This window comes from Mustelus asterias, chromosome 25 (assembly GCF_964213995.1).
Source record: "Mustelus asterias chromosome 25, sMusAst1.hap1.1, whole genome shotgun sequence".
In the NCBI taxonomy this organism is placed as follows: Eukaryota; Metazoa; Chordata; class Chondrichthyes; order Carcharhiniformes; family Triakidae; genus Mustelus; species Mustelus asterias.
The window spans coordinates 44,834,788-44,862,725 of record NC_135825.1 but is presented as its reverse complement, the minus strand read 5'-3'; the positions used below and the strand labels follow the sequence as shown (position 1 = coordinate 44,862,725).

At 45.7% G+C, this 27,938-nt stretch overlaps 2 protein-coding genes across 2 annotated transcripts in view; both read right to left on the bottom strand.

The window, feature by feature from the left end:
- The window catches only part of LOC144511943 (sodium-coupled monocarboxylate transporter 1-like), a 673,058-nt gene that overhangs the window by 568,083 nt on the left and 77,037 nt on the right, over nucleotides 1-27,938 (bottom strand). The gene's annotated exons all lie outside the window — the stretch shown is intronic.
- LOC144511935 (uncharacterized) lies at nucleotides 84-19,671 on the bottom strand. The gene is made up of 7 exons (XM_078242413.1): nucleotides 19,562-19,671; nucleotides 14,883-15,040; nucleotides 11,190-11,927; nucleotides 9,607-9,753; nucleotides 5,633-5,697; nucleotides 3,464-3,724; nucleotides 84-1,870 (listed from the first exon to the last, which is right to left on the bottom strand). The coding sequence occupies exons 3-7, from the start codon at nucleotides 11,908-11,910 to the stop codon at nucleotides 1,826-1,828; spliced, it is 1,239 nt and encodes a 412-aa protein (XP_078098539.1). The 5' UTR covers nucleotides 11,911-11,927; nucleotides 14,883-15,040; nucleotides 19,562-19,671; the 3' UTR covers nucleotides 84-1,825.

Genomic DNA, 27,938 nt, shown 5'->3' with positions numbered 1-27,938 from the left:
TAACCGTCCAAAGGCCCGGTCATGTTAGCAGCGGGATGAAAGATTGTTTATGATGTGGAGTGTAACTATCAGAATCTGATACATTATTCCAATCTTTAAAGCTTTATTTGATTCAATGGGAGTAGAATGTCCTGAGATCAAAGCTCAATAACAAATAGTTCCACCTACTTCAATTCACACACACATTTGGAGAGAACTGCTCCCTATCCCTTCTCCCAAAAGCTTCCCACAATCTCTCATCCCTGGTCACAATTCCGATCCAGGTCTGAATCCCACCCACTGCAATTTCTTTCCTCACCCATTTTCACTGATTACGCTGGCGCAGAATCTCTACCTGTTCACTCCAAACACCGTGACCATGAGATCCCTGCACATTGCCACCCCAGCATCTATAATCCATCAACATCACCCTTCAGTACGGGGGACTGGTCATGCCGTTGGGACTATAAAGTCAGGGGCTCTTTAGGGAGGGAAATCTGCCCACCTTACCTGGTCTAACCTACATCTGACTCCAGAGCCGCAGCAATGTGGTTGACTCTTAATTGCTCTGTGAAATGGCCGAGCGAGACATTCAGCTCAGGAGCAATGAGTGTTGGACAATAAATACTGGCCTAGCCAGCCATGAACAAAATAAAGGGAAACAGGAAGTGCTTCTAAGCACAATAAATAACCCAACATAAAGACTTCAGAGGGAATTTTAAACATCTTGGATAACGCACCCTCCTCTCAATACACACACATGCGCAATTAGAAACAGTACTTGTGATTGGGATGAGATATGCTGTGGCGATATGGACCCAGGCCATCAGCTCTGCTGACGCAGGGACCAGTTCCAGCTTCGCTACTTCTCCTGCATCTGTAAACCATGTGACCTGGGGGTACAGGCTGCTCCACTTAGAGCTCAAATAACCCCTAATAACTGCACTGAGGCTGTTCAGTTATCTCCCTGTTTCCTGTTGTGTGTGTCAATAACGAGTTACAGGAATGATGCAGCCCTCAGTAAAATGAGAAGCTTAGTTTATTTATTAGTGTCACAAGTAAGGCTTACATTAACACTGCAATGAAGTTACTGTGAAAATCCCCTCCGGCACCTGTTCGGGTACACTGACGGAAAATTTAGCATGGCCAATGCACCTAACCAGCACGTCTTTCAGACTGTGGGAGGAAACTGGAGCATCCGGAGGAAACCCACGCAGACACGGGGAGAATGTACAGACTCCGCACAGACAGTGACCCAAGCTAGGAATCGAACACAGGTCCCTGGCGCTGTGAGGCAGCAGTGCTAACCACTGTGCCACCGTGCGCCCAATGCTCGGCAGACACTGTGAACATACAGACAACCCACTGTTAATACTGCAGGACCATGTTTTAAAGCAAGTATCCAGCTCTGGACTGCCTCAGCTTTTGTTGGTGATGGAATATGAAACTCCAGGCCCATTCTGCAACTAATCCCACCCTCTGGTCCAGGGAGGCTTCAGAGCTGGTGGGAAGATTCCCCTTCTAAACATTATAATTAGAGCAAATACATAGTAAGTTCTGGCCTTGACAATGTCACATTGCCCAACACAGGGAGTTAACACAGAATCTGTTGACCTCGGCTGTGCGAGCTGGTGTGGAGGCTGGGAAATACTGGAGGTCGAGTGATGGTGTTAACAGTCATTTTCTCAGCCTGGGGATCCCACTTCCTGTCATTACAGGAAACGATGGATGATTCAATCCAAATCAATCTTGCTGAGCCAGCCCAAGGCAAGGATTTTCCAGCCTGTGCCATTCCACAGTATCAGGAGGTGATAGTCATCTCCAGACAGGAAAACCAATCATCCGTTCAATCCGGACTTGGGATGTTCTCTGTGTTGTTTGCTGTTTCTTGCTGAAACGATGGACAGATTTCACAAAGTCAGTAGTGTGGTTATGTTACTGGGCTAACAATCAATGAGGCAGAATTCCACCATGACAGGAAGGCTCTTCCCAAGTTCCCAGGGGCAGGAATGGGATGGGGTTACCCGGAGGCAGATGGTCATTTAAATCATCAGCTGCTTTCACTGAAGTGAGATTTTGGTCAGCCAGGAGTGTGAAACACAGAATGTGCACCTTCGCACCCACACATCCTCCCCCCCCGCTCCCCCACACACCCACATACCCTCCCACCCACCTACCCACCTCCCTCCCACCCGCTCACCCTCCCACCCACCTACCCACCTTCCCTCCCACCCACCCACTCACCCTCACCTACCTTCCCACCCACCCTTCCACACACACACCCACCCTCCCACTTACCCACCCGCCTTTCCACCTGCCCTGGAGCTGACCCCTAATATCCGCAGCCCACCTGCCATACATAAATAGCTAATGAAAGGTCAATTAGGCCTGTGAGCAACATTATACACGGCCCATGCCGTAATGGAGGCGGCCATGCAGGCGGGAGTGGCAGGCAGGAGTGGCAGGCGAGAGTGGCAGGCGAGAGTGGGCAGGCTGCTTTTTTGTGGCCTGGGTGAAAAACGGCAGGAAAGAAGAAGGCTCACCCTATTCAGAGAGTGCCCTGTGTACATCGAGGGTTCTCCAAAATGCACCAATCCCCTTCCTTCCTCACTCTATGCCTGCCACAAACTGGCCCTTTGCACTCCTAGTCCTTGGGGGCATTGGAGGATACACTAAAAAGAATATCAGATCACTGGAGACCGTGTTGGAAATATTTCCAAGGAGTTGAAAGAATGCAACAATGAAGAAAGGTTGGCATTTGGAAAACGAAGTGGAAACTTGGTAGAAGTCTTCATTGGGCTTTGATAGGATGAATGTAGATAAATTATTTCCATTGTCAATGAGTTCAAGACAATGGGATTTAAATATGAGATTGCCATTGACAAAGCAATTGAAAAACCTCGGAGCGTCTGATTTACCACAGAGTGGTTAGAGCATTGATGCTGTTAAGGGGAAGTTTGATACATATGAGAGGGATTAAGTCATCAAGGCTTACAGGATCAGGATGGGAAGACGTAATTACAGTAAAAGGAGGCTTCTGTGAAGTATTAACACAGGATGGGCTGAATGGCTTGTTTCTATGCTATAGCTAATTATATTGCTGAAAAAAGACACGTTGTCGAAACTTTTCATCTTGCACCCATCAGGACAATTCGAAAGAATACCAAATGTGAAGGAAACAACAATTTATACTTCAAGAAGAGAGTGCTGATTGGTTGTCAGGTGAACTCTGATTGATAGAGGCGTTGCCATGGAGAATGCACTCATTAACTGATGACTGACATAAACATGATAACTGATGCTTTCTCCATGAAAAGCTTCAATAGCGTGCACTTTTTCTCAGCAATACCCAAGCTCTGTGCTACAAAATGATTATAGATAATTCTAAATAATCTCATGCTGAATATATTCCAATCTTTGGTAACTCGGAATTTATTGCCACATTTCCAGATGACTGGCTGTGCGAGATAGAGATGGTACCCACCTGTCCACTGAAACTGAGCAGCTGCCAACATGTCTCCTGGAGATACTGGCTCCCAAAGCCAGTAATGCGTTTGATCTGATGGTTGCAAATCCCCGCCACCTTCGCAGTAAAGTCAAGCGTGAAAGCAAACTTGACAAAGTCGGCGTTCTCTTGCGTCACCTTGCTGCTCACTTCACGTTCGATATATTGGTCTGCCAGCTCCTTGAAGGAATTGTAGCTGATGTCCTGGAAGAACGTGGAGACGAGTGGGTTTCCTTGGAGCTAGCAGGGACAGATGAGAACTGAAATCAGGAACAGGTACAACATACCATGGTGCAAATCCTTCCCAATTGCCGCTAACCTCAATGTATCCGGTTATCTGACACAACTCCAGGAGAAACTGAAGCTGCAGTTATAAGTTAGAGTCAAATCTGTAAATTTTAAAAAGCTAATGAAAACTAAGGGGTGGGATTTTCCTTTCCCGTTTCCCGAGGCAGGATAGACGGTCCAGAATACGATTTACGCTGGCAAGCTTTCCTGTTCTGTCCCTGCCAAATACATTTAAACATACTTAACAGGCCTCACAGCACCCCCTCCCCGCACCTCCCCTCCCCCCATTAGACTATCCATTCATGTTGGCGTGAGGGGATCACCACAGGTCAAGTCGCCCATAGCGTGCATCTGGTGAGTAGAACCCACTAGAGAAGTTCAGGAGAGTGCTTGAGTCAGGGGGGAGAGGGTCATGCCCCCTGTGGCATGGGGCAAGGCCAGTGGGATGTTCCATGTGGGAGGAAGGGGGAGTTGCACGGATGGCTATTCCACGGCAGTGCCAGGGTGTGGGGGTTCTATGGGGCTGGGGATGGTTTCATAATGGGGGCTTGTTCTGTGGATGCTTTGGGACTAGGGAGCCATTTTGTCTGGATCCAGCAGCACTGTATTGTTTCTCCAGCAACATAATTGATCTTAATTGATGCAGTGTTTGTTTTGATTTGAATTAACACAGGGTTCTATTGTTGTGTGTTTTCCCCTGGGATATTGCAGAGTGGGGCTTGATTAGGTTGATTTGACAGGTAAGATCATATGACCGGGTAATTTCACAGAGAATTCACATTCAGTCTGCTTTTTGGGAGAAGATGTGCCTCTCTCTTCCCGTCTGAGGTCTGGAGCCTGGAATCTGCCAAGAAATAAGCTTTTCTCTCTGAGATTCTACCGTTTGGAAGTGGAGCTTTCTCTGGAAGTTGTTGCATGAGAATTAGAAGACCAGTATCTGTCTCGATCACTCGAAAAGAGCTGGAAATCTAACACTTACATAAGTATCTTTGGTTTCTGTGCTAACTGGTTCTAAAGAAGGGATTCATATCTGTGGGGGTTGCTGCTAAATTGGAATAGAGATAGCTAGTTGTTAAGAATTACACTTTGTCATGTTTAAGTACTTTAATTTGTAAAAGTTATGGTAATTCTTTTTGCTATATTCTAACAATGTTCTTAAATAAAGTTTCTTTTGATAAAAGCTTCCTTCACTTGAATCATACCTGGAGTGAAATACTTCATGCTCATCCTAATGCTAAAATCAAATGTAAAAGTTAGGGTTTGGCCTAACTTCATAAAATACCTTGGAGTTTCTGATCTGTTCCTTAACATTATCCAGTCTTGGATGTGTATCTCAAACATATATATCCATTACTTATTGAAAGTCAAGCAGCTGCACGCATTTTCTGTCAATTAAATTTTACTTCCGGCTGCTGTGACACATTTTTGCATAATTTCCTCCCCAAACTGCTCACATCCAATTGTAAAATGGAAATTGCCTATGTAAACATTACATTAATTTCAAATCTTTAGATGGAAAATCACCTTTCAAGCCAGGCTTCCTCCAGGATTCATTAGCTTCTGTGTATCAGGTCAATGTTGATGGAAAGGGTCTACAGCTGTAGCCCCCAATTTCATGACCTCCATTACTGAGAAAGACACAAGGGCATGAAGCGCGTAGGAACACTATTACCTCCAAACCGCACATCATCCTGACTTAGAAATAAATCTCCATCTCTTCATTGTCAGCAGATAGGAGGTGCTGGAACTCCCTCCCTAACAGCACTGTGGGAACACTTTCACCGCATGGACTGCCGCGATTCAAGAAGGCAGCTCCTGACCAGATCCAAAAAGTGAGCAGAAGGAGTTCACACATCTTACCTCAGTATCAACGCGATCTCCGACCTTTTGCAGTATTTCAATGATTTTGCAAATGGAACTGTCCACTGTTGGAAAGATAAAGCAGATGATTGTCATTGGTCGCATCCAGGGTGAATCCAGATTAGAATCAAATCAAAAACACAGACGCGTTTGGCCATTCCCATTGCTGTATCTGCTTTGTGGACCAGGCCAACCAATAATAAAGGGGAGAAGCACCCCAATCTCAGAACCTCTCATTCTCTTTTTCTAAATAATCTCATTAAAGATTGTGAAAGGTGAAATCTCCTGATGCAAGCAAATACCACGATCGAAATATTTGCTGACAATGTTGATGACAAATCTTTTATGTTGATTGCCCAGAATCTGATAAACAGTACAGGAAAATAACTTGCAATTACAGCACTTTTTATGATCTCAGGAAATTCCAGAGTTTTTTACAGTCCCAGAAGTTTTGCTGTGGTTACTGACACAATATGACGCAATGGTGATATGACTGGAATAATAATTCAGAGGCCCAGGTTAATGCTCTGAGGACACAGGTTTAAATCTCACCATGGCAGCATGAGGAACTTGAATTCAATTTATAAAATCTGGAATAGAAAGTTTGTCTCAGTAGCAATGAAACTATTGTCATAAAAACCCATCTGGTTCACTAATGGCCTTTAGGGAAGGAAATCTGTCATCCTTACCCAGTATGGCCCACATATGATTCCAGACCCACAGCAATGTGGTTGACTCTCAACCGCCCTCTGAAATGGCCCTAACAAGCCATTCAGTTCAAGGGTCAAAGTTGTGCAGGTGGGTTGCTAAATTGCCCTTTAGTGTCTAAAGTTGTGTAGGTTAGATGGATTGACTATGGTAAATGTGCAGGGTTACAGGGAAAGGGTGTGCGGAGGGGGTGGGGGGGAGGTAAGATGCCCTTTCGGAGAGTTGATGCAGACTCAATGGGTCGAATGGCCTTTTTCTGCACCACTCTCTTAGTCAACTGTGCGAACAGACCCCACTCTACTATACTTTTGGTTTTAGGATGCTTTTTGTTGTTTTCCTTTAGTAGGGATTATATTATTTTTCAGACCAGCTATGTTAGGATGAGGACATGATCTATCTCCCTTCCCAATGATAGGAATGATGTTAGTTTTCCCTCAGTCCTCTGGCACTACACTTTTCCCCGACAGGTTATTCGAATGTCCAGCAATGCCTCCACTATCTCTCTGTAAATTCTCTACATGGATTCACTCCATTCAGAGTAGGGCTTTTATTTGATTTAGTTTATTTTATGATTTTCCTCTCTTTATTTGCAGTTACTATTTTATGGGTGGATTTTTCTCTCTCTCTCTGCGGCGTGTTTCGTGGTGACGGAAGGCAGGGCACCGCTCGCTGGCAGCAGGATTTTATGTTCCCATTGGATGTGCCCCTCACTGCCAGGAAACCTGCGGAGGGGGGGGCACCATCGGCAGAATGGCGTCGGTGTGAAGAGCAGTAAACATTGGTGATAATTTGTAATCTCACTTTCTGATCTCTCTCTCTGGTAAATACTGAAGTACAGTAATTCTTTAATATGTTTGAAACCATCTGTAAAGAAAATGAAGACTGCTCACATTATTATATATTGATAAGAACTGGAGATGAGGAACATGGTTTATTCCTGTTTGCAGAGATCTCCTTACCCTACTCCAAGAACAACTGACGTCCCCAGGCTCAATCCCAGACCTGTCCTATTCGCTCATCTCAGTGGCAGGAGCTATAGGGGAGGTACAATTGCCCTCAGAGTCCTGGGCCTTGACCAATCAGTACACTCTGCCAAAGTGGGCATTGGAATGGTGGGAGGGGGTGCAATGCGAGGAGAAGGATTGGATTATGGCAAACTCTGCTGTCATTAATGGTCAAGGTTGAATATGATCAGCTATCTGAAGCATGGAAGCACGCTACTGCACAAGTGGAAATCTTCAGGAGACAATTGCCAGAAAACAAAAACAACAAATAATTTTAGACTAATTTTGGACAGTGTCACAATTGGCAGAGTAGTCCCAGACCAGGAACTGTTTAAACGAATCATCCAAATCGAGTTCTGGACAATCGCTGCTTAGGCATTTACACTGCCTCAATCCATGGGGAAAATTCAAACTTGTATTCATGTCACACCTTTCACCACTGCCTGATTTCTCAAAATGCTCCACAACCAATGAAATACTTCTGAAGTGTAGTCACTCTTGTAATGTAGGAAGTGCAGCAGCCAATTTGCACACAGCATGCTCTCAAAAACAGCAATGTGATAATAACCAGATATTCTGTTTAGTGATGTTAATGGGGCATCAATGTTTTAATTTATTGTTTCGTGGTTTCTGGGTGTTTGCCCATCCCTAATTGCCCTTAAATGGGAGACATGCCACACAATTTCAGAGCGCAGTTAAGAGTTAATTACATTGCTGTTGGTCTGAAGTCACATGACGGCCAGACCAGGTAAGGATGGCAGATTTCCTTCCTTTAAGAACAATCTTGGACCAGTCTTAACAACAATGAACACAGATTAGCTTTTCAATTCCAGATGATTTTTTAAAAATTCATTCATGGGGCATGGGCATTGCTGGCTGGCCAACATTTAGTGCCCATGTCTAGTTGCACTGAACTAATTGGCTTGCCGGGCCATTTCAGAGGGCAATTGAGAGTCAACAACATTGCTGTGATTCTGGAGTCCCATGTAGGCCAGACCAGGTAAGGACGGCAGATTTCCTTTCCTAAAGGACATTAGTGAACCAGATGGGTTTTTCCGACAATTGGTAATGGTTTCACGGTCATCAGTAGATTTTTAATTCCAGAATTTTTTATTGAGTTCAAACTCCACCATCTGCTGTGGTGGGATTCGAACCTGGGTCCCCAAAACATTATCGCTAGATTATTAAATTTAGCTAATCACACTAGGCCATTGCCTCCCCTAAATTGAAATTAAATTTCAGCCACCTTGGTAAGATTTGAACCCATGTCCCCAGAACATTAGCCTGAATGTCTGGATTGTCAGTCCAATGATATTACCATCATCCTCCCCAAAGATACTGCTCTTCTTCTAAATAGTGTCACAGCTTCTTCTACCTTCACCCAAGCAGGCGGACAGAGCCTTGGTTTAACATTCATCCAAATGGTGGCACCTCTGACAGTGCAGCACACCCTCAGCACTTCACTGGAGAGTCAGCCTTGATTTTTGTGCTCAAGTATTGGAGTGGGACTTGAACCCAGAACCATATAACTCAAAGACAAGGCTAACCAAGCCACAGCTGCCATAATGGAACATGGCAAATCGCCATCACAGCAAAGGTGTGCGAATCCATTCAATTTTTACATGACTCTAAATGATATGGTTAGAATGAATACGGAGATTCATTTGGATGTTTATTGAAGGAGGTGCCTCCAACTGCAGAACAGTCAATACACTAAACTGACCAATGGTTTACATTTTCAACATCTTTGTCAATGTTCCTACCATGATCAGAAGCTAATGAAGTAACTGGTCTGTCTGGGAGAGCTTTGTGTAACTGAATTGTAACTTCATTAATGCAGAGCTTGCTTCTAATTCTATTCTGAATCGGTAGCACAGTGGTTAGCATTGCTGCCTCACAGCGCCAGGGACCCGGGTTTGATTCCCGGCTTAGGTCACTGTCTGTGTGGAGCCTGCACACTCTCCCCGTGTCTGCGTGGGTTTCCTCCGGGTGCTCCAGTTTCCTCCCACATTCTGAAAAGCGTGCTGGTTAGGTGCATTGACCCGAACAGGCACCGGAGTGTGGCGAATAGGGGAATTTCACAGTAACTTCATTGCAGTATTAATGTAAGCCTTACTTGTGATTAATAAATTAACTTTAACTTTGTACACAGAGGACAGCTTCCTACAAGATGCTTATTCTGGTGAATGAATGGTTATTTGATGGGTACAAACCAGAGGTTCAGTTTGTCCAGTTGGTGACGATGGTATGTCACACACTCACCAGATTCTCTTTGTTCCTCTGTTCCGGATTCTACTCCCAAGCTTTTTCCATTCAGATTATTCTCACTTTCCTCACTCAACTCCAATGTCCGGACAAACCGGTCCACTTCCTCGGACACCTGCTCATACAAGTGCTCGGAGTCTCGGTCTGGAACACACAAAGGTCACATTGGCTTCAAAGTGGCTTTTTGTTTGACAGGAAATGCTTTGAAAAGCAGGATTAGAAGATGCAGGAGAGATCAGTGCAGGATTCCTGCTGTCAGGAAGATTGTAGGTTACTGAAATTAATCTCTTCCACACATGGATGCTAAACATTATTTAAAGATCATGCAACATATTTACTCAATATTTCTAACCTATGCGTTCTCACATCAGAAAGCAAATCCTTTAGGAATGAATTGAACAGCTGGATTCTGTAGTTAAAGTGAACCGTGGATTTAATTATAAAGATCCACCAACAATATATTTCTATCAAATCTTAAACTTGATACGATCCCACCAAGATAGGTCTCCAAACTCGTCAGAAGGCATTCTGTTGCTATTAGCTATGCGACTGCTGTGAGTGGCTTTGTTAGAAACCTCACAAATGAACATTGTCACCCTGCAGGGATCATTTTCCCTCAGACTGAGAGAAACTGTCCCTTTAACTATTGTGGTTCAGCACATTGTGTATTCACGCTACGTAAAAATGCGGGATCCGAGTCCAAAGATAGTTCAATGCTGATGAACTTACTGTCAAAAGGAGAATGTGAATAATAAGGAATTTGTTAACTTATCTTCCTGATCAATGAACACCTCACACTCTTTGTACAGGGAAGCCTTTCCCCTTCTGGGTGTGAACAGTGAGAGAATGCCCACATTGCCACTGATAGTCAGTCAGGTTACTGTAATGGAATACTATGGCTCAGGGTTAGGGTTGGGTTAGAGTCAGACTCAGACTCCAGAAGCTTTTAAAAATGGTGGACAAGGTTTGATATAGAACTCCTGCCCCAATTTCCTGCAGATCCCATTTTTGGCCACAGGGGAAGGGAAATCACACCGGTGGGAAATTTGAACTCAGCAGGTCCATTTGAAATTAGTGTTAAGTTCAAACAAAGCCACAGTGTGGGAGTCTCAAATTTATAGAGGAGGCATAAACACACTTGAACAGCAGATTCATTTTTTTTTAAGTGTCATGATCTGAAGTTATTTAAACCCCCAGGCCTTTAAACATGAAAAGCTACAACTGACAGTTAGAGTATAAAAACACACCCTCTGCTGAAGTGCATTGATCGACAGGCCATCTGGTGTGGCTTTTAAAAATGACCTGCAGTTTCAATGGGCTTTTGTTGACTTTTATCCAGGGCCATTATTACAGGCCTCTATGAATGCTTGACTAAGTTTCAAAAAGTACACAACCTCTGTATGCGGGGGAGGAGTTCACACTGGCATTGACAGCAAATATTATTCGATATATTTGCACAAATAACTTTGCAACACTAGTTTATACTCAGAAAGAAGGTTTATTTGATTAATTAGTGGTTTTAGATGTTGATTGGCTCCAGGATATTTATCCTGCAGAAGGCGCTCTCAAACATGTCTTACCTGCTGTCCTAGGCCTGGGCCTGGAGACATCTCGGAGATCCAGATGTTTGGGTCGCACTGCTTTACTCTTGCTGGTTCCTGGGCCACCAGATCCAAAGCCTTTAACTTCAGGATTATTCCTCTTGAAGGAGAAAACTCTCCGGAGACTACTTTTCCGTCTACTCTTCGATTTGTGAATAGTGACCAAGCCTTCAGGTGCCTCCTGGGTGTCAGGCTGATCTCTCGTCTCTTCCAGAGGACCTTCCCCTTGCTGAGGAGCAGATTCCTTTGAAATTTTACATCCCTCATCTCTCTTTTCCTCACCTTTCTTTCTCCACAGGAAACCGGCAATCTTCCCCAAGAATGTTTGCGACTTTTTCCCTTTTTTTTTATCCTTGCTCCTTCCCTTGCTGGCTTCCTTCACCACGTCTGGCTCAACACTCAGTGTGTTGCTAACCGGAGTGTCTGGCTCATCTCCAGGTGCCTGGCCCACACCGCTGTGGACTGCCAGTTCACTTGGCACAGTCCCTTCTCTGTGCCTCACCCTTCCTATTGGGATCTTTGTTGGAAGAGATCTCCACTTCAGCTCCTTCTGCCTCGCACCATCTTCCCTCAGACTTAAACTGCGTTTGATATAGACTTCGATCACCCTCCTGGGCTTCAGACCATTCACCTTCATATTGAGGACATTCTCTGCAGGATCATGGCAGCCACTGACATGGGCTTCGGGCACTGACTCCATTAGTTTATGTCTGAGATCTTTTAATAAAAACAAAATACATTCATAGAACATAGAACAGTACAGCACAGAACAGGCCCTTCGGCCCACGATGTTGTGCCAAGCTTTATCTGAAACCAAGATCAAGCTATCCCACTCCCTATCATCCTGGTGTGCTCCATGTGCCTATCCAATAACCGCTTAAATGTTCCGAAAGTGTCTGACTCCACTATCACTGCAGGCAGTACATTCCACACCCCAACCACTCTCTGCGTAAAGAACCTACCTCTGATATCCTTCCTGTATCTCCCACCATGAACCCTATAGTTATGCCCCCTTGTAATAGCTCCATCCACCCGAGGAAATAGTCTTTGAACGTTCACTCTATCTATCCCCTTCATCATTTTATAAACCTCTATTATGTCTCCCCTCAGCCTCCTCCGTTCCAGAGAGAACAGCCCCAACTCCCTCAACCTTTCCTCATAAGACCGACACTCCAAACCAGGCAGCATCCTGGTAAATCTCCTCTGCACTCTTTCCAGCGCTTCCACATCCTTCTTATAGTGAGGTGACCAGAACTGCACACAATATTCCAAATGTGGTCTCACCAAGGTCCTGTACAGTTGCAGCATAACCCCACGGCTCTTAAACTCCAACCCCCGTTAATAAAAGCTAACACACTATAGGCCTTCTTCACTGCTCTATCCACTTGAGTGGCAACCTTTAGAGATCTGTGGATATGGACCCCAAGATCTCTCTGTTCCTCCACAGTCTTCAGAACCCTACCTTTGACCCTGTAATCCACATTTAAATTAGTCCTACCAAAATGAATCACCTCACATTTATCAGGGTTAAACTCCATTTGCCATTTTTCAGCCCAGCTTTGCATCCTATCTATGTCTCTTTGCAGCCTACAACACCCCTCCACCTCATCCACTACTCCACCAATCTTGGTGTCATCAGCAAATTTACTGATCCACCCTTCAGCCCCCTCCTCTAAGTCATTAATAAAAATCACAAAGAGCAGAGGACCAAGAGGATTCATTGTGAAAGGAAACTTACATTAGCAGAGTTTCTGCTTCAGGGCAATCAGCCAGCCAGTCACACATTCAGCTCAAAATTTCACTCGTCTTCAGAACAGACTTTGGCATGGTGGTTAACACTGCTGCCTCACAGCGCCAGGAACCCGGGTTCAACTCCTTGTGTCACTGTCTGTGTGGAGTTTGCACATACTCCCCATGTCTGCATGGGTTTCCTCCGGGTGCTCCAGTTTCCTCCCACAGTCCAAAGATGTATCGGTTAGATTGATTGGACATGCTAAATTGCCCCTTAGTGTCAGGGGGTTAGTAGGGTAAGTACGTGGGATTATGGGGATAGGGCCTGGGTGAGGTTGTTGCCAATGCAGGCTCGATGGGCCAATCGGCCTCCTTCCTCACTGCAGGGATTCTATGATCTTGTTTTTACACACATTTTTGCTCTATCTCATTTGTATGATCAGAAACCTAAAATCTTCCATAAAGCAGCACATTCAGACAGCTTTGTCTCGCATTAGAAAATATTCTCTGATATATTTAAGTGTTAATGTGCAGACATTTAAAGAAAATAGGTGTTTCTCAAAACAAAAGCATTCCAACACATCATCTGTGAGTAACCTGATTTTAAATAGTCAAAAACATCTTTAAAAACAAACTATCCAGACCCACTGGTCGAAACTCAACATTGCAATCAACGACTTCACTTTTTTTTAACACTTAAAAGCTTTTAAAACATCTTTACTAGTATCCTCACATCTAAAAATAACTTAATGTTAAAAGCCATTTTGAAAGCAAACAGGTTTCATTAGCAGCAGGTCACCATGGTGACTTGTTTTGTCGGAGGGGGTGTAGCCAGTTTCAGTGCAATGTTTATCAAACAAATGCAAAAGATCACTCGATGCTGGAGTAATCTGCCCTTGAAATTCTGTGCTCGCTTGGGCAGTTTTCACTGATTAGCATAACCAGTGAAACTCTAAGCCATTGTATGGACTCTGTTGGTAACTCATGTCCTATCTCAGTAATATCCTGGCCAATGTTCAGGTTAAATGTTTCCTCATAACTTCAGCTAGGTTTCTGTAAAGCACTGAAAGAATGTGAGCGCAGTGACCTGGATTGTTTGGTCAATGGTAATAAACAATGTTCCCTTATCCCTCATGGTGACATATATCCACGTTTTGCTCTATAATAATAGTGAACACGGATAGCCTCATCATTACTCACATTGGTACAGTGGTTAGCACTGCTGCCCCACAGTGCCAGGGACCTGGATTCGATTCCCAGATCGGGTCACTAGCTGTGCAGAGTCTGCACGTTCTCCCCATGTCTCCGTGGGTTTCCTCCGGGTGCTCAGTTTCCTCCCACAGTCTGAAAGAATTGTTGGTTAGGTGCATTGGCCATGCTAAATTCTCCCTCAGTGTACCCGAACAGGCGCCGGAGTGTGGCACTTAGGGGATTTTCACAGTAACTTCATTGCAGTGTTAATGTAAGCCTACTTGTGACACTCATAAATAAACTTTAAATTTTGCGGTTCAAGAGAAATTGAGTTCGGGAACAAATGCTGGCCTTGTTAGTGATGCAAGAAAGAATAAACAAACATAAATGAGAATCCATCACCAATGATGCTGCATTTTCAGGCCTCTATCTCCACTGTCAGACAGACACTAGAGACCCCATCCTGGACAGGTCGTTCCCGACTGCTGATTATTTTCCAGCAAATTCTTCTCAGAATTGTGAATTTGTGTTGTCCGGAAAAGGAGCAAGTCCTGCCCTCTGGTACGCAAGGATTTCCCTTGAATAAAGACCTATTGGTTGTTACCAGAGGGGTGAGTATGTGTCGATGGAGTTGTGAACAGGATCAATACTCAGTTTTACTGAGTTTTTCTGTACAAGGAGCTGCACTACAGAAACTTTGCAAACTGCAGAGAAAGACATTACAACAAGTTAAATCTCTAGAAAGCTTACCTGTGTCACTGAAGCAGTGCAGAACGAACCCTCTGGCCCTTGATTGTAGGAAGGCTGATATCAGTGTACTTGGGCTACATAAGATATTTATATGCACCTTGTTTTGTATTTAGATTGTAAAGAACAGTATTCGTCTCGATGTGTGATCAAACTGCACCCTTAAAAGGACATGCTGGAATTAGTCAGAGGGAGGAGCAACTTTAACAGGATAAGGTTTGAGTTATTTTAATCGGCTGACTCTGCTTTATATTCTCCCGTAAATCACCTGATATGAAATGCCCGACTCTGTTTACCAGACTGGACAGGGAGGAAGCAGTTTCCTTTCAACTCTGGTCGTGTATAATTCAAACACTTCCTCATCTGAGCAACGTGGTTCAAATGACTGCCCATTGGAAAGAGAGGCCAAGCTCCAGCACAGCATAACCGCACCCCAGAATTAAACTCAACAAAAACAACCTGAATTCCAAAGCACCATACACATCCTCTCCAGTCAATGAAGTGTAGTCAGTGTAATAATGTAAGAAATTAGACTGTTAATTTGTGCACAGCAAGCTCCCACACATAGCCATGTGACCAGATCATCTCTTTTAGATGCTAGTGGAGGGGTAAGTATTGGATAGGACACTGGGGAGATCCCCCCCCCTGCTCTTCTTCAGAGAATCCCTACAGTACAGAAGAGGCCATTCAGCCAATGGAGTCTGTACTGGCTCTCTGTCAGGGTATCTTACTCAGGCCCTCCCCACCTGTTTCCCATGGCTAACCCATCTATCCTACAGACCTTGGGATACTAAGGGGCAATTCAGCAAGGCCAGTCCACCTAACCCACACATCTTCGGACTGTGGCAGGAAACTGGAGCACCCGTAGGAAACCCGCACAGACAGGGGAAAACATGCAGACTCCACACAGACAGTGACCCAAGGCCGGGATTGAACCCAGGTCCCTGGCGCTGTGAGGCAGCAGTGCTAACCACCGTGCCACCACGCCACCTTGATAATGCCTGAATTCTTTATGTCCACTACACACTGTGCCCTGACAGGGCAGATGTTTAACATCATTAAAACAGGAACTCAGCATATTTCTCGATGAAAGATAGTCATCTCCCCCCAGCCCACCTGTGCTGGTGATGGTGTTTACGTGTTCAGGCCTGTAAGTTGGTATATGGTGCAATCACCATGACAATAATCTCTGACACTGTGATTCAGAATTTACAGAAACGGACAGGTGGAATTTCCAGAGAGATTACCTTTTCTATAAACCTGATGGGGGGGGGGGGGCTGTTATTTCTCATTGAGCAAGTTTCATGTTCCAAAAAGAAATAAGAATTCTTATCAGGAATTTAGACTGACAGGAATCCCTTTACCTAAGTGTCCCGTCACTGAGATCATCTATCTCAGTACAGTCTAGTTTCGTTTTCTTGTAGTATTTCCAGGTTTGCTGATGACACCAAAATGGTAGAAACATAAATTGTGAGGAGAATGCAGGGATGTTTCAAGCGAATGTGTTGGAACATAACAGATAGAATATAATGTGAACAATTGTGAAGTTATTCAGTTTGTAGGGAAAACAGAAAGGCAAGGTATTTCTGAAATGGTGAGAGATTGGGAAGTGTTGGTGTCCAAAGGAACCTGGGTGCCCTTACCCATGAGTCACTGAAAGCTAAGAGGTGCAGCAAGCAATTCGGAAGTAAATGGTACACTGGCCTTCATTGCGAGGGATTTGAGTACAGGAGTAAGAAAGTCTTGCTGCAGCTGTGCAGAGCCTTGGTTAGACCACATCTGGAGTATTGTGTAGAGTTTTGGTCACCTTATCTAAGGAAGGTTATACTCACCATACAGGGAGTGTAACCGAGGTTCACCAGACTAATCCCTGAGATGGAGAGATTGAGGAAACTGGGCTTGAATTCTTTGGAGTTTCGAAGAATGAGGAGTGAGATCATTGAGACTTACAAAACTCATACATAGAGGTTGTTAGGGTGGATATAGCTCAGACGTTTTCCCTGGCTGGTGAATGTGGAAAGAGGGGACAAATCACAGGATCATTTCAGATTGAGAAGAGGAGGAATTTCTTCACTCAGAGGGTGGTGAGTCGCTGGAATTCTTGACTCCTGAGGTACTGCAGAAGCTCAATCATTGAGCATGTTGAAGATAGAAATTGATGGATTTCTGAATATTAAAGACATTGAGTGATATGGAGAGAGTGCAGGAAGGTGGCAATGAAATAGATGATCAGCAATGATCTCATTAATGTCGAAGCAGGCTCGATGGGCCGAATGACCTACTCCTTTTCTTTTGTTCCTAACGTGAGTATCATAGATCACAGGGTATAGTCGAGACAGCAAATAAGACAACACCATCTTCCTGGCTCCAAAGTCATGTTTAGGACAATATTCAGCGGATATGCTGACCCTCTCTTTCCTGTTAATGTAATATCGGCGTTAGGAGTCAGCCTCAATATTCCACCTCACAAATGCCTGTTTTATTCACCTTGTGGCAGGAATGTTCCAGACCCCCCCCCCCCCCCCACTCTCCCCACCCCCGCAGTGGGTTCTCCCGTAGTGGGACCAGCAAGCCATTGAAATCTTTGTTCACATCAGCGGGCCTGGACGATCCCGCTGGCGTGAAGGCTGGAAGATTCCAGCCTGTAAATCAGTGTATGAGGTTGAGCGAGGGATACAGACCATGTTGCCATGAAGATGTGCAAGAGATTAGACAGTCCCACACAGCACAGACCATGTGTGGTGTCTAATGAACCAATATAGCTCCTCTGGCAAAAAGAGTGATGAACAAAGCTGATTTCAAACTAAAAGTAGCATTTGTTAATGCGACAAATAACCATGTTGCAGTGAGGGCATTCGATATGAATGAAAATAGGAAGGAATCTGCCCTGAAGGTACCCAAGACGAAACGCGTCATAGGTGTGGTGTATTGCCACTGAACCAGTAATCCAGAGACCCAACGTAATGCTTAGGGACCCGGGTTCGAATCCCATCACAGCAGTTGGTGAAATTTAAATTCAATAAAAATCTGGAATTAAGAATCTACTGATGACCATGAAACCATTGTCATTATCGCAAAAACCCATCTGGTTCACTAATGTCCTTTAGGGAAGGAAATCTGCCGCCCTTACCTGGTTGGGCCTACATGTGGCTCCAGAGCCACAGCAATGTGGGCTTTAAATACCCTCAGAGCTGGGCAAGAAATGTTGGCATGACCGAATAAAAAAAACCCAAGAACCTGATCTGGAGAAACATGTATTGGAATTGGGTGCCCAAAACCCATCAGAATGATTATCACCTCACCAGAAACGCAATGTGTATATAGACACATAAATGGGACAAAACAAACTGAGTCTGACAAAGATTTCAGAGCAACAGCTGGTTGGTGTAGTTACTTTATGGAATGAATATTTCTAGTGTTGCGGCAGAAGACCACGATGTCTCAGGCATGCAATCATACCAACTCGCTGTGCCAATTGACCAGTGCGGAGAGCCAGTAAGATCACCCCCACTCTCCTTTTTCCAACAATCAGTAATAGCTTCACCATCGCCACCACTGAGACTAGTTTATATTCCAGATTTCATTAATCACATTTAAATTCCACCAGCTGCCACGGTGGGATTTGAACCCGTTTCCCCGGGATATTAACCTGGGCTTCTGGATTGCCAACCCAGGGCATTGCCACTAGCTACCATCTCCCCTAAACTTTAGCCTCTTCTACTGAGTAAGGGCATGGTGGCACAGTGGTTAGTACTGCTGCCTCACAGCGCCAGGGACCCGGATTTCCGGCTTGGGTCACTGTCTGTGTGGAGTTTGCATGTTCTCCCCGTGTCTGCGTGGGTTTCCTCTGGGTGCGCCAGTTTCCTCGCACAGTCCAAAAATGTGCAGGTTAGTTGCATGGCCATGCTAAATTGTCCCAAACCCCCCCCCCCCCACCCGCACCTACAACCCCACCCTCATAACCCCATCCCCCACACATCCCCACCCCCACACATCCCAGTCCCACACCCCCCCACAACCCCACCCCCACATAACCCACTCCCTACCCCCCACAAACCCCCACCCCCACACATCCCACCCCCACACACACCCCCACTCCCCACACCTCCACACAGCCACACCCTCACACTCCACCCTCCCATGCCTCCACATATCCCCCACACCCCAGCTCTCCCAATGGAGTTCCAAGTGTTGAGAAACAATAGATGAGAACAGTCATCGGAAAGATGTGTTGATCGATTTAAATCTCAGATGGCGTTCAGAGTGAGTGAATGTGAGGATACGCACTTTGCAAAGGTAGATAAATCAGAATATGTTCTAAATGGCAGAAAACTAGGAACTATGGATGAAGCACTAATTGCCAAATCAGTCATTCCTTAGCCAAGCAAACTGAAAATGACCCTAACAAAAACTACAATGAAGCAATTTTTAAAAGCAGCATCTCGGCCTTTTGGCTTAGATGCAAATGAGATCAAGCCTTGGAGGAGGAAACCTCCCCCTCCTCCAATCAGCTTGGCTCATGTAGATCAGGTCCAGGACAGGGTAATTTGGTCGCTCGCCCTGTCTTGTCAGCCTGGGTCGGAAATGTCTCAACTTGTTGAGACTCTGAATTGGATTTGATTTGATTGAATTGGAAAAGTATAAAACAAAACTACAATTATCTGACCAGAGCAGATACTCACCCACTGAGCTTCAACTTACAAACTCTGAATTCCTTTCTGAGAGACTGAGGGAAGAATTCACCTTTGAATTGAGTGTGTGCAGTGTAAGGGAAGGTTTTGTTCTTTCAACATACAATCAGTTTGATTGCCGGAACATAAAGGCAAATGAGCCATAAAGGCCTGTTGCCATGGGAGACACATTTTTAAAGTGAACAGCCAATGAGTTTGGCAGCTTCGTGTCTGGACTGAGGAAAGGATTGCAAGGCCTGACGCACCTGAGCTGCATACCAAGCTGCCGGCGTAATCGCCTCCCTCCTGTCCCGACAGGGTAAGCTGGTAAACAAGGTGAGAGAGGGAATTATAGTGACGGCATGGTCACGCAATGGCCTATAGCAACTGGGGCCAAACTCCTTACTCCAAGTTGTGTAATGGAAAGCAGATCCTGTGATCTGATATTGAACGTGTTACTTCACTGTAAGCTGTTATTGTTCCTTTCCATAACTTGACACCACCTGGAGGGAACACTGCCTGTGGAGAATTAGGAGGAGGCAGGGCAGGAGGAGGGGGAGGAGGAGGAGGCTACAGGCACAGTGTGAGGGCAGAGAGGGCACTCCTGCCCCCAAACTGTACCTTAACCTTCCCCATAACACCACGTCCAGAGCCCAGCCTCCTCATTGCCTCCATTAGCTCCACCCAGTGTAGGCAGTCTCAGATCTGACTGTGAATGAGTGCACATCTTAAAGAAACTGCTCCCAGTATTCAACTTCTCAAGCCTACCTAGTGATTCTTTATGTCCCTTAGTCCACAATAGTGACCACTGCTGCAGTACATAGGTCAGGAATGGTTATCCACTTAATGTGGACAGTGCCACAATGGAATCATTCTCAGGTGCCAAGGAAAAGCATCAACCAGACCTGATGCCAATGTCGATTGAGGCACAAAGATTAAAATGGCCCTGGTTCTACCACCTGGGCAACTCAAACGTCCAGCTCCACTTGGCCTCCAGCTCACTGAATGGCTGAAGGTGGGGCTGAGGGAATTCTGGTCATGGAAATTCCCTTCCCTTGACCCCACACCTTCCACTGTGATTGAGGGTTGAGGAAGGTTGTGTTCTGGTGTGGGTGGGGAAGGGGCTGCTAACCACGCTCTGGGGACAGTTAGTGACTCAGGCAGGGGCAATCCATACACATTCCAAATAATTTATCAGGCAGTGTGTTACAACCGGGCCCACAGGAAGGTTTCACTGGATAGCCCAGAGTAACTACACGATATAGATCCACATTTGTAAATGGACGGAGTTGTTTTTAGACCCAAAGCTAGTTTCACCATGACTTGGTGTCTCCTGGCTACAGGGAGCAATTTTTAAAAATCTTTACCAGCTCACTCTGCTACCTGGCAAAAGAAAAATACGTTGGAAAGCTGAAATCAGAATAGAAAATGCTGGAAAATGCTCAGGAGGTCAGGCAGCACCTGTGGAGAAAGAACAAGCTAACGTTTCACCCTGAAATGACCTCTCATTCGATGAAACATTAACTATGTGTGCTATACCACACCTGACATTGGTTCAGTCCTGACTTCCTCAATCACAGGTACCTGTGGGTGACTGTTTCATGGAGTCAGATGCAAATACTAATGGTGTTAATCAGTCAGCAGGCAGTGAAGGAGAACATTCAAATGGACGAAAGAAAAAGAAAGAGAGATTGTTTAATCTGGAATAGACACCAAGAGATTAGATTGCAATTCCCTTTTTTCCAGGGAAAGATAAGAACTAAACCTAACCTGTGGATCAAAATTTGTTCAGCTTGCTTACTGTCTCGAGGTTTTTCCTTGCAAAGGTAAATTCTGAGGCAATAGGTTAGCAGCAGTAAAACAATGAAACTTGTGATTGCAGATTGCTGAACAGAGTTTAAACATGGAATCAGTCAGCACAGGGCTGAAAGGAAATGTGCAGGTCTTTCTCCCGTAGAAAACAACTGAGAAAAACAGAGGCTGGTTTAAAAACCTGTTTTCAAAGCGGTAACATTGATCCAACCCTGCATCAATTTAAAATCAGAGCTGGCTGAGGTCTGATAAGAAATTAAAATGAAATGTCACCGGACTGCTCTCAGCTTGGAGGGTGGAGTTGGGGAAGGGTGGGGTGCGGTAGAGCTGTCTGGTGGCGATTTAACCTGAACATCAACACACCTCAGGTGAGGGGCAAGGTTGGAAATGTTCAGCAGGTTTTAAGTTTTAAATTTATTTATTAGTGTCACAAGTTACTTTGAAAATCCCCTAGTCGCCACACTCCGGCGCCTGTTCGGGTACACTGAGGGAGAATTTAGCATGGTTAATGCACCTAACCAGCATGATTTTCCGACTGTGGGAGGAAACAGGAGCACCCGGAGGAAACACACACAGACAAGGGGAGAACGTGCAGACTCCGCACAGACAGTCACCCAAGCCAGGAATTGAACCCGGGTCCCTGGCGCTGTGAGGCAGCAGTGCTAACCACTATGCCACCGTGCCGCCCAAATCTATTCAAATGGAACGGACTTATTTTGCTTTTCCCCATGTGTTTATATGGGTGCGTATATATAAGTGTGTGTATATGCATATATGGGTGTGTATATAATATTGCTTTTACATGAGTGTGCATATATATGGGTGTGTATACATGAGTGTGCATATATATGGATGTGTATATATGGGTGTGTGTGTGTATGGGTGTGTGTGTCTGCGTATGTATATGTGTGTAGATTAGACATTATTTTTTCACTAAAAATGCATTGTATTGTCAAGTAATGCTTGGAAATGCATCCTGTTATGTCAGTTGGCTGCTTGGTAATTTATGTTGTGTTGTGTAATACATATGTAGAGGATATATTTACCACACTGACAAATCACTGGCTAAATGCACTGTATATGATGTAATAGTAATACAGTTTAGTCCCCGTGCTGCACTCAGTTTACTGGTAAGATTGGAATTCGGAAACCCACCAGCGCAAATTGCGCTCATGGGATTTATCACTGGAGGGATTCTTCCACTTCCCACTTTTCAGTAGATGTGACTGCACCGACTTCTCCCAAAACGCTCCAGTGAAGTCTATCTAACGCCTCTGCTGGATGCTTTGAGTTATAAAAAGAGGCTGGATAGACTGGGACTTTTTTCTCTGGTGCATAGAAGGGTGATCTTATAGAGGTCTGTAAAATAATGAGGGGCATAGATCAGCTCGATAGTCAACATCTTTTTCCAAAGGTAGGAGAGTCTAAAACTAGAGGGCATATGTTTAAAGTGAGAGGAGAGAGATACAAGAGGGTCCAGAGGGGCAATTTTTTCGTATGGAGGATGGTGAGTGTCTGGAACAAGCCGCCAGAGGCGGGTACAATTTTGTTTTTTAAAAAGCATTTAGACAGTTACATGGGTAAGATTGGTATAGAGGGATAACAAAAGAACAAAGAAAATTACAGCACAGGAACAGGCCCTTCGGCCCTCCAAGCCTGCACCGACCATGCTGTCCGCCTGAACTAAAACCCCCTACCCTTCCGGGGACCATATCCCTCTATTCCCATCCTATTCATGTATTTGTCCAGAGGCCCCTTAATGGACAAAACGCGGGCAATTGGGACTAACTTAATATAAAAACTGGGTGGCATGGACAAGCTGAGCCGAAGGGCCTGTTTCCATGCTGTAAACCTCTATGACTCTATAATCCACCTAACTAGCACATCTTTGTAGTGTGGGAGGAAACTGGAGCAACCAGAGGAAACCATGCACATACGGGGAGAACGTGCGGACTCCACACAGGTAGAGATCCAAGTCAGGAATTGAACCCAGTGTCCCAACTCTGTTTCCATGGATGGTTTGGTGTGGCAGGATGGTACCGTACATGCTGTGTCCCATATATGTTGGTGTTTGGTGTTGGGGGAGGATTTTATTATCCATTGGGAGGGGTGGAGGGTTAGGATTATTTTTGAGAGGGGGTGTTTAGATTAAAGATTGAGGATTTTGAAGTCCATGTTGGAGGAAGGAAAAAAGAGAAGGATGGTTCGAGGTTTATAATTTTAGGCCGGATCTCGTTTGCCCGTTACGATGAGTTTCCCTTTGTTCAGGGTCCCTTATATGATTTGAAAGTGATCCGGGGGGTTAGTGGTTGCCTTCCCTGGGAGAGTTTCCTTTGCTAGTCATGATGAGTCCCCCTGTGGCCAGGGTTGCTTCCATTGTGCAAGGTGATTCAGGTTGTCTAGAAATTTGTATACTTAAGGGAGGGCCATTTTGTTAGGTGAGCTATCCTGTGTCCATGGTTCTCCCATTGTTTCAGGAGATTGAATTCTTAAAGATTTGCCTTTTCCTGGACTCGTCTGTTAATGTCCCCATGTCCCCATGTGGCCAGCTTGTCCTCCATTTTTGAGGTTGATTGAGAAGTTATAAGTCTATATTTTTGCTTTAGGGGTTTATCTTTTTCAGACTGGATTGGTTTGGCCAGCCTAATAGGCTCCCATGTGTATCAGATCACCCCCATTGTTTGATGTGAAACTGTAACGATCTGCGGATGGTGTCCAGAACACCTTCAGAAAGGTGTTATTTTTGTGTGGATGTAGAAGGTTCACTCACCCCAGGTCAGGTCCAGGACCGGCTGAGGTTCATTTAGCTCCCGTTCGTCCCACATCCGGGGCAAGCTGCGGATTGTGTCCAGCCATTCTTGCCTTTCCTCTCCAGTAGAGTTGCGACTGAGGTTTAGTATTGCTGACTTAGCTTGCTTGTTAAGATTAGGCTTAATGTTTGAGTTAGGGCTAGGGTTAGGGTTTGGATTAAAGATAGGGTGAGGGCTGGTTTAATGTTTGAGTTAGGGTTATGGTTAAGATTTGGGTTTGGTTTAGGGTCTGGATTAAGCTTTGGGTTAAGGATAGGGTTCAGGTTATGTTTACAGTTGCCAACCCTCCAGGATTGGCCTGGACAAAGCCCAACCTATCACGCAAACCAGCCTCCCATCCATTGACTCTGTCTACACTTCCCGCTGCCTTAGAAAAGCAGACAGCATAATTAAGGACCCCACACACCCCGGACATTCTCTTTTCCACCTTCTTCCTTTGGGAAAAAGATACAAAGGTCTGAGATCACGTACCAACCGACTCAAGAACAGCTTCTTCCCTGCTGTCATCAGACTTTTGAATGGACTTACCTCGCATTAAGTTGATCTTTCTCTACACCCTAGCTATAACTGTATGTGTATATCTGTTTGTGATATATATATATATAAATGATTTGGAAGAAGGTGTAACTGGTGTTTATCAGCAAGTTTGCGGATGACATGAAGATGGCTGGACTTGCGGATAGCGATGAGCATTGTCGGGCAATAGAGCAGGATATAGATAGGCTGGAAAATTGGGTGGAGAAATGGCAGATGGAATTTAATCCAGATAAATGCGAAGTGATGCATTTTGGAAGAAATAATGTAGGGAGGAGTTATACAATAAATGGCAGAGCCATCAAGAGTATAGAAACACAGATGGACCTAGGTGTGCAAGTCCACAAATCCTTGAAGGTGGCAACACAGGTGGAGAAGGTGGTGAAGAAGGCATATGGTATGCTTGCCTTTATAGGACGGGGTATAGAGTATAAAAGCTGGAGTCTGATGATGCAGCTGTATAGAACGCTGGTTAGGCCACATTTGGAGTACTGTGTCCAGTTCTGGTCGCCGCACTACCAGAAGGACGTGGAGGCGTTAGAGAGAGTACAGAGAAGGTTTACCAGGATGTTGCCTGGTATGGAGGGTCTTAGCTATGAGGAGAGATTGGGTAAACTGGGCTTGTTCTCCCTGGAAAGACGGAGAATGAGGGGAGATCTAATAGAGGTGTACAAGATTATGAAGGGTATAGATAGGGTGAACGGTGGGAAGCTTTTTCCCAGATCAGAAGTGACGATCACAAAGGGCCACGGGCTCAAGGTGAGAGGGGTGACGTATAACTCAGATATTAGAGGGATGCTTTTTACACAGAGGGTGGTGGGGGCCTGGAATGCGCTGCCAAGTAGGGTGGTGGAGGCAGACACACTGACATCGTTTAAGACTTACCTGGATAGTCACATGAGAAGCCTGGGAATGGAGGGATCCAAACAATTGGTCTAGTTAGACCAAGGAGCGGCACAGACTTGGAGGGTCGAAGGGCCTGTTTCCTGTGCTGTACTGTTCTTTGTTCTTTGTTCTTTTGTAACACTACATTCTGCACTCTCTTGATTCCTTCTCAATGAACAGTATGCTTTGTCTGTATAGTGTGCAAGAAACAATACTTTTCACTGTTTACTAATACATGTGACAATAATAAATCAAATCAAATGGAGTCTGCAGGAATTAACAATGAATCCGCTGGACACACACGTGAGCAACTTAGGAGAAAAATCAATGAGCTTTTAAAAATCAAGTTCTGGACGCGATTCTCCCAAAAGTGCTGAATTGGCGGGAAAATTGTTCCAGATCACGACTGTTTTGGAAGTTCAGCTTCTCACCTGAATCCCCGCACCCTGTTCACTGCAGAGTTCCCAGTCGTGAATATCATTAAAAACCCGGGCGGTCGGGGCCTATTTGCGCTGGAGTCTGACAGTTCTGGAACTCTGCGCATGCGCAGTGGCTCCGATCTGTCAGACTCCCCGTTTGCTGGCCAGCCCGGGACCCACGCAGTGCTGCCCCTCCACCCCACCCTTAACCCCAATGGCCCAATCATGGCCCCCACATGATTGCCCTGATGCACAGCCCACCCCCCCCCCCCCCCAGCAGTGGCGATCCCCTCACCCCGGCAGACACTCCTCCTGCTGACCACACCCCCCCCCCCCGGATCAGACCACCCCCGGCAGACCACCCCCCCAATCGCTGCCCTCCCTCCATCCCGGACCGATCCTGTCTGTAGAGTGACAGCGCGACACCCCACCCACACCGATCGCCCCTAAGCCCTGCCCACAATAAGCCCCACTGCCGGATGCCCAATGGGCAGTGCCAAGGTGCCCCCTAGGCATGGACACTTTGCCCCTTGGGCAGTGCCAAGGAGCCCAGACTGGCACTGCCAGGGTGCCCACGCCCAGGGGACACCACCCCCCCCCCCAACGCCGACCCCCTGGGGGGGCCCTGATTGCCCCCTTCATTCCGGCGGAGTCTCCCACTAATTCCCGGAATGTGGGGAGCTAGTCTGAACCTCGCCAGAATGAAGTACGCCTGGCGGAGTGGGAGATTCAATCAGGACCTGAAAGTTCCCGATAATTAGATTTAAACGATGTTTAAAACATGTGAAAAAAGGATCCAAATTACTTACCTGCCTTCCCGTCGGTTTCCAGCGTGGTCTGACCGGCGACTGCTCACCAGCTTTATAGAAACAAGATGGGTTCACTGTGAGTGCAGCAGCTGTCAATCAAATGAGGCAATGAGAAGAAACAAGATTCTCGATTACCCACACAACCCAAGGAAAAGTTTCCTTTCGTTCTGACCATTGGGCTTTATAAGATGTTTTAAACTATCTCCTTTAATTCTGGGTAAAGGGAGACATTTCAACAGAGAGATGTGCCTGAAGACAAGCCCGTGTCACCTGCTTGTTATGGAGACATTTGCATAGGATTTACTGCTGCCTGTTTTACTATGGTGGGAGGTGGCCCACCAATGCCAGTGGCGGGATACTCTGGTCCTGCTACTGTCAACGGGGTTTCCCATTGAGTGCATCCCTCACCACCGTGAAACCCACGGCGGGGGTGCACCATTGGTGTGGCTGGAAAATCAAGTTTTAACATCTTGACAAAGGAGGGGGCAGCTGAGGCTAGGGTCCCAGACTGAGGCCTTTGGAGTTGGTTAGAATAAGAGATTCTGAGGGGAAAGAAGTCCCACAACAGATGCTAAAAAAGGACTGATGTCAGGTTAACCACCAAGCAGAATGCTGGTGAGGCTGCATTCCCAGTTGGAAGAAAGAAGGCTTAAGAAGGGTTAAAGACTGTGGAATTGCCAGATGAAACCTAGCTACTGAAAGTCCATTTGATTGTGCTCAAAGGATTGAGTGGCAGAGATTTTGTTTAAAAGGACATGAAGCAGGAGGGAAAGAGATCCTGTTAAAAGCCAGGAGGAACTTGGGGACTTTCAACACAAGACAAATATGGTGCAATGCATGGTGTGGGGTACTTGCTTGTGTTCAGAAGTGAATAGGGAAATACCTTTTCTGTAAGTTAATGCACTGAATTTTCCAGCCTTTCTCACTGGTGGGATCCCCCTCACCATCCCCACCTCCCAATGCTGACCTCCCCCCCCCCCCCCCCACCCCCCCAACCCCCCAGCCCCACGGCATGTTCCCTGGCAGCAGTGGGTAAGTCATACAAAATGCCATAGACACTGGCAGGACTGGAAGATCCCACTGGCGAGCTTGCCTTCTCTCCGGAAAACGCCATGGGGAA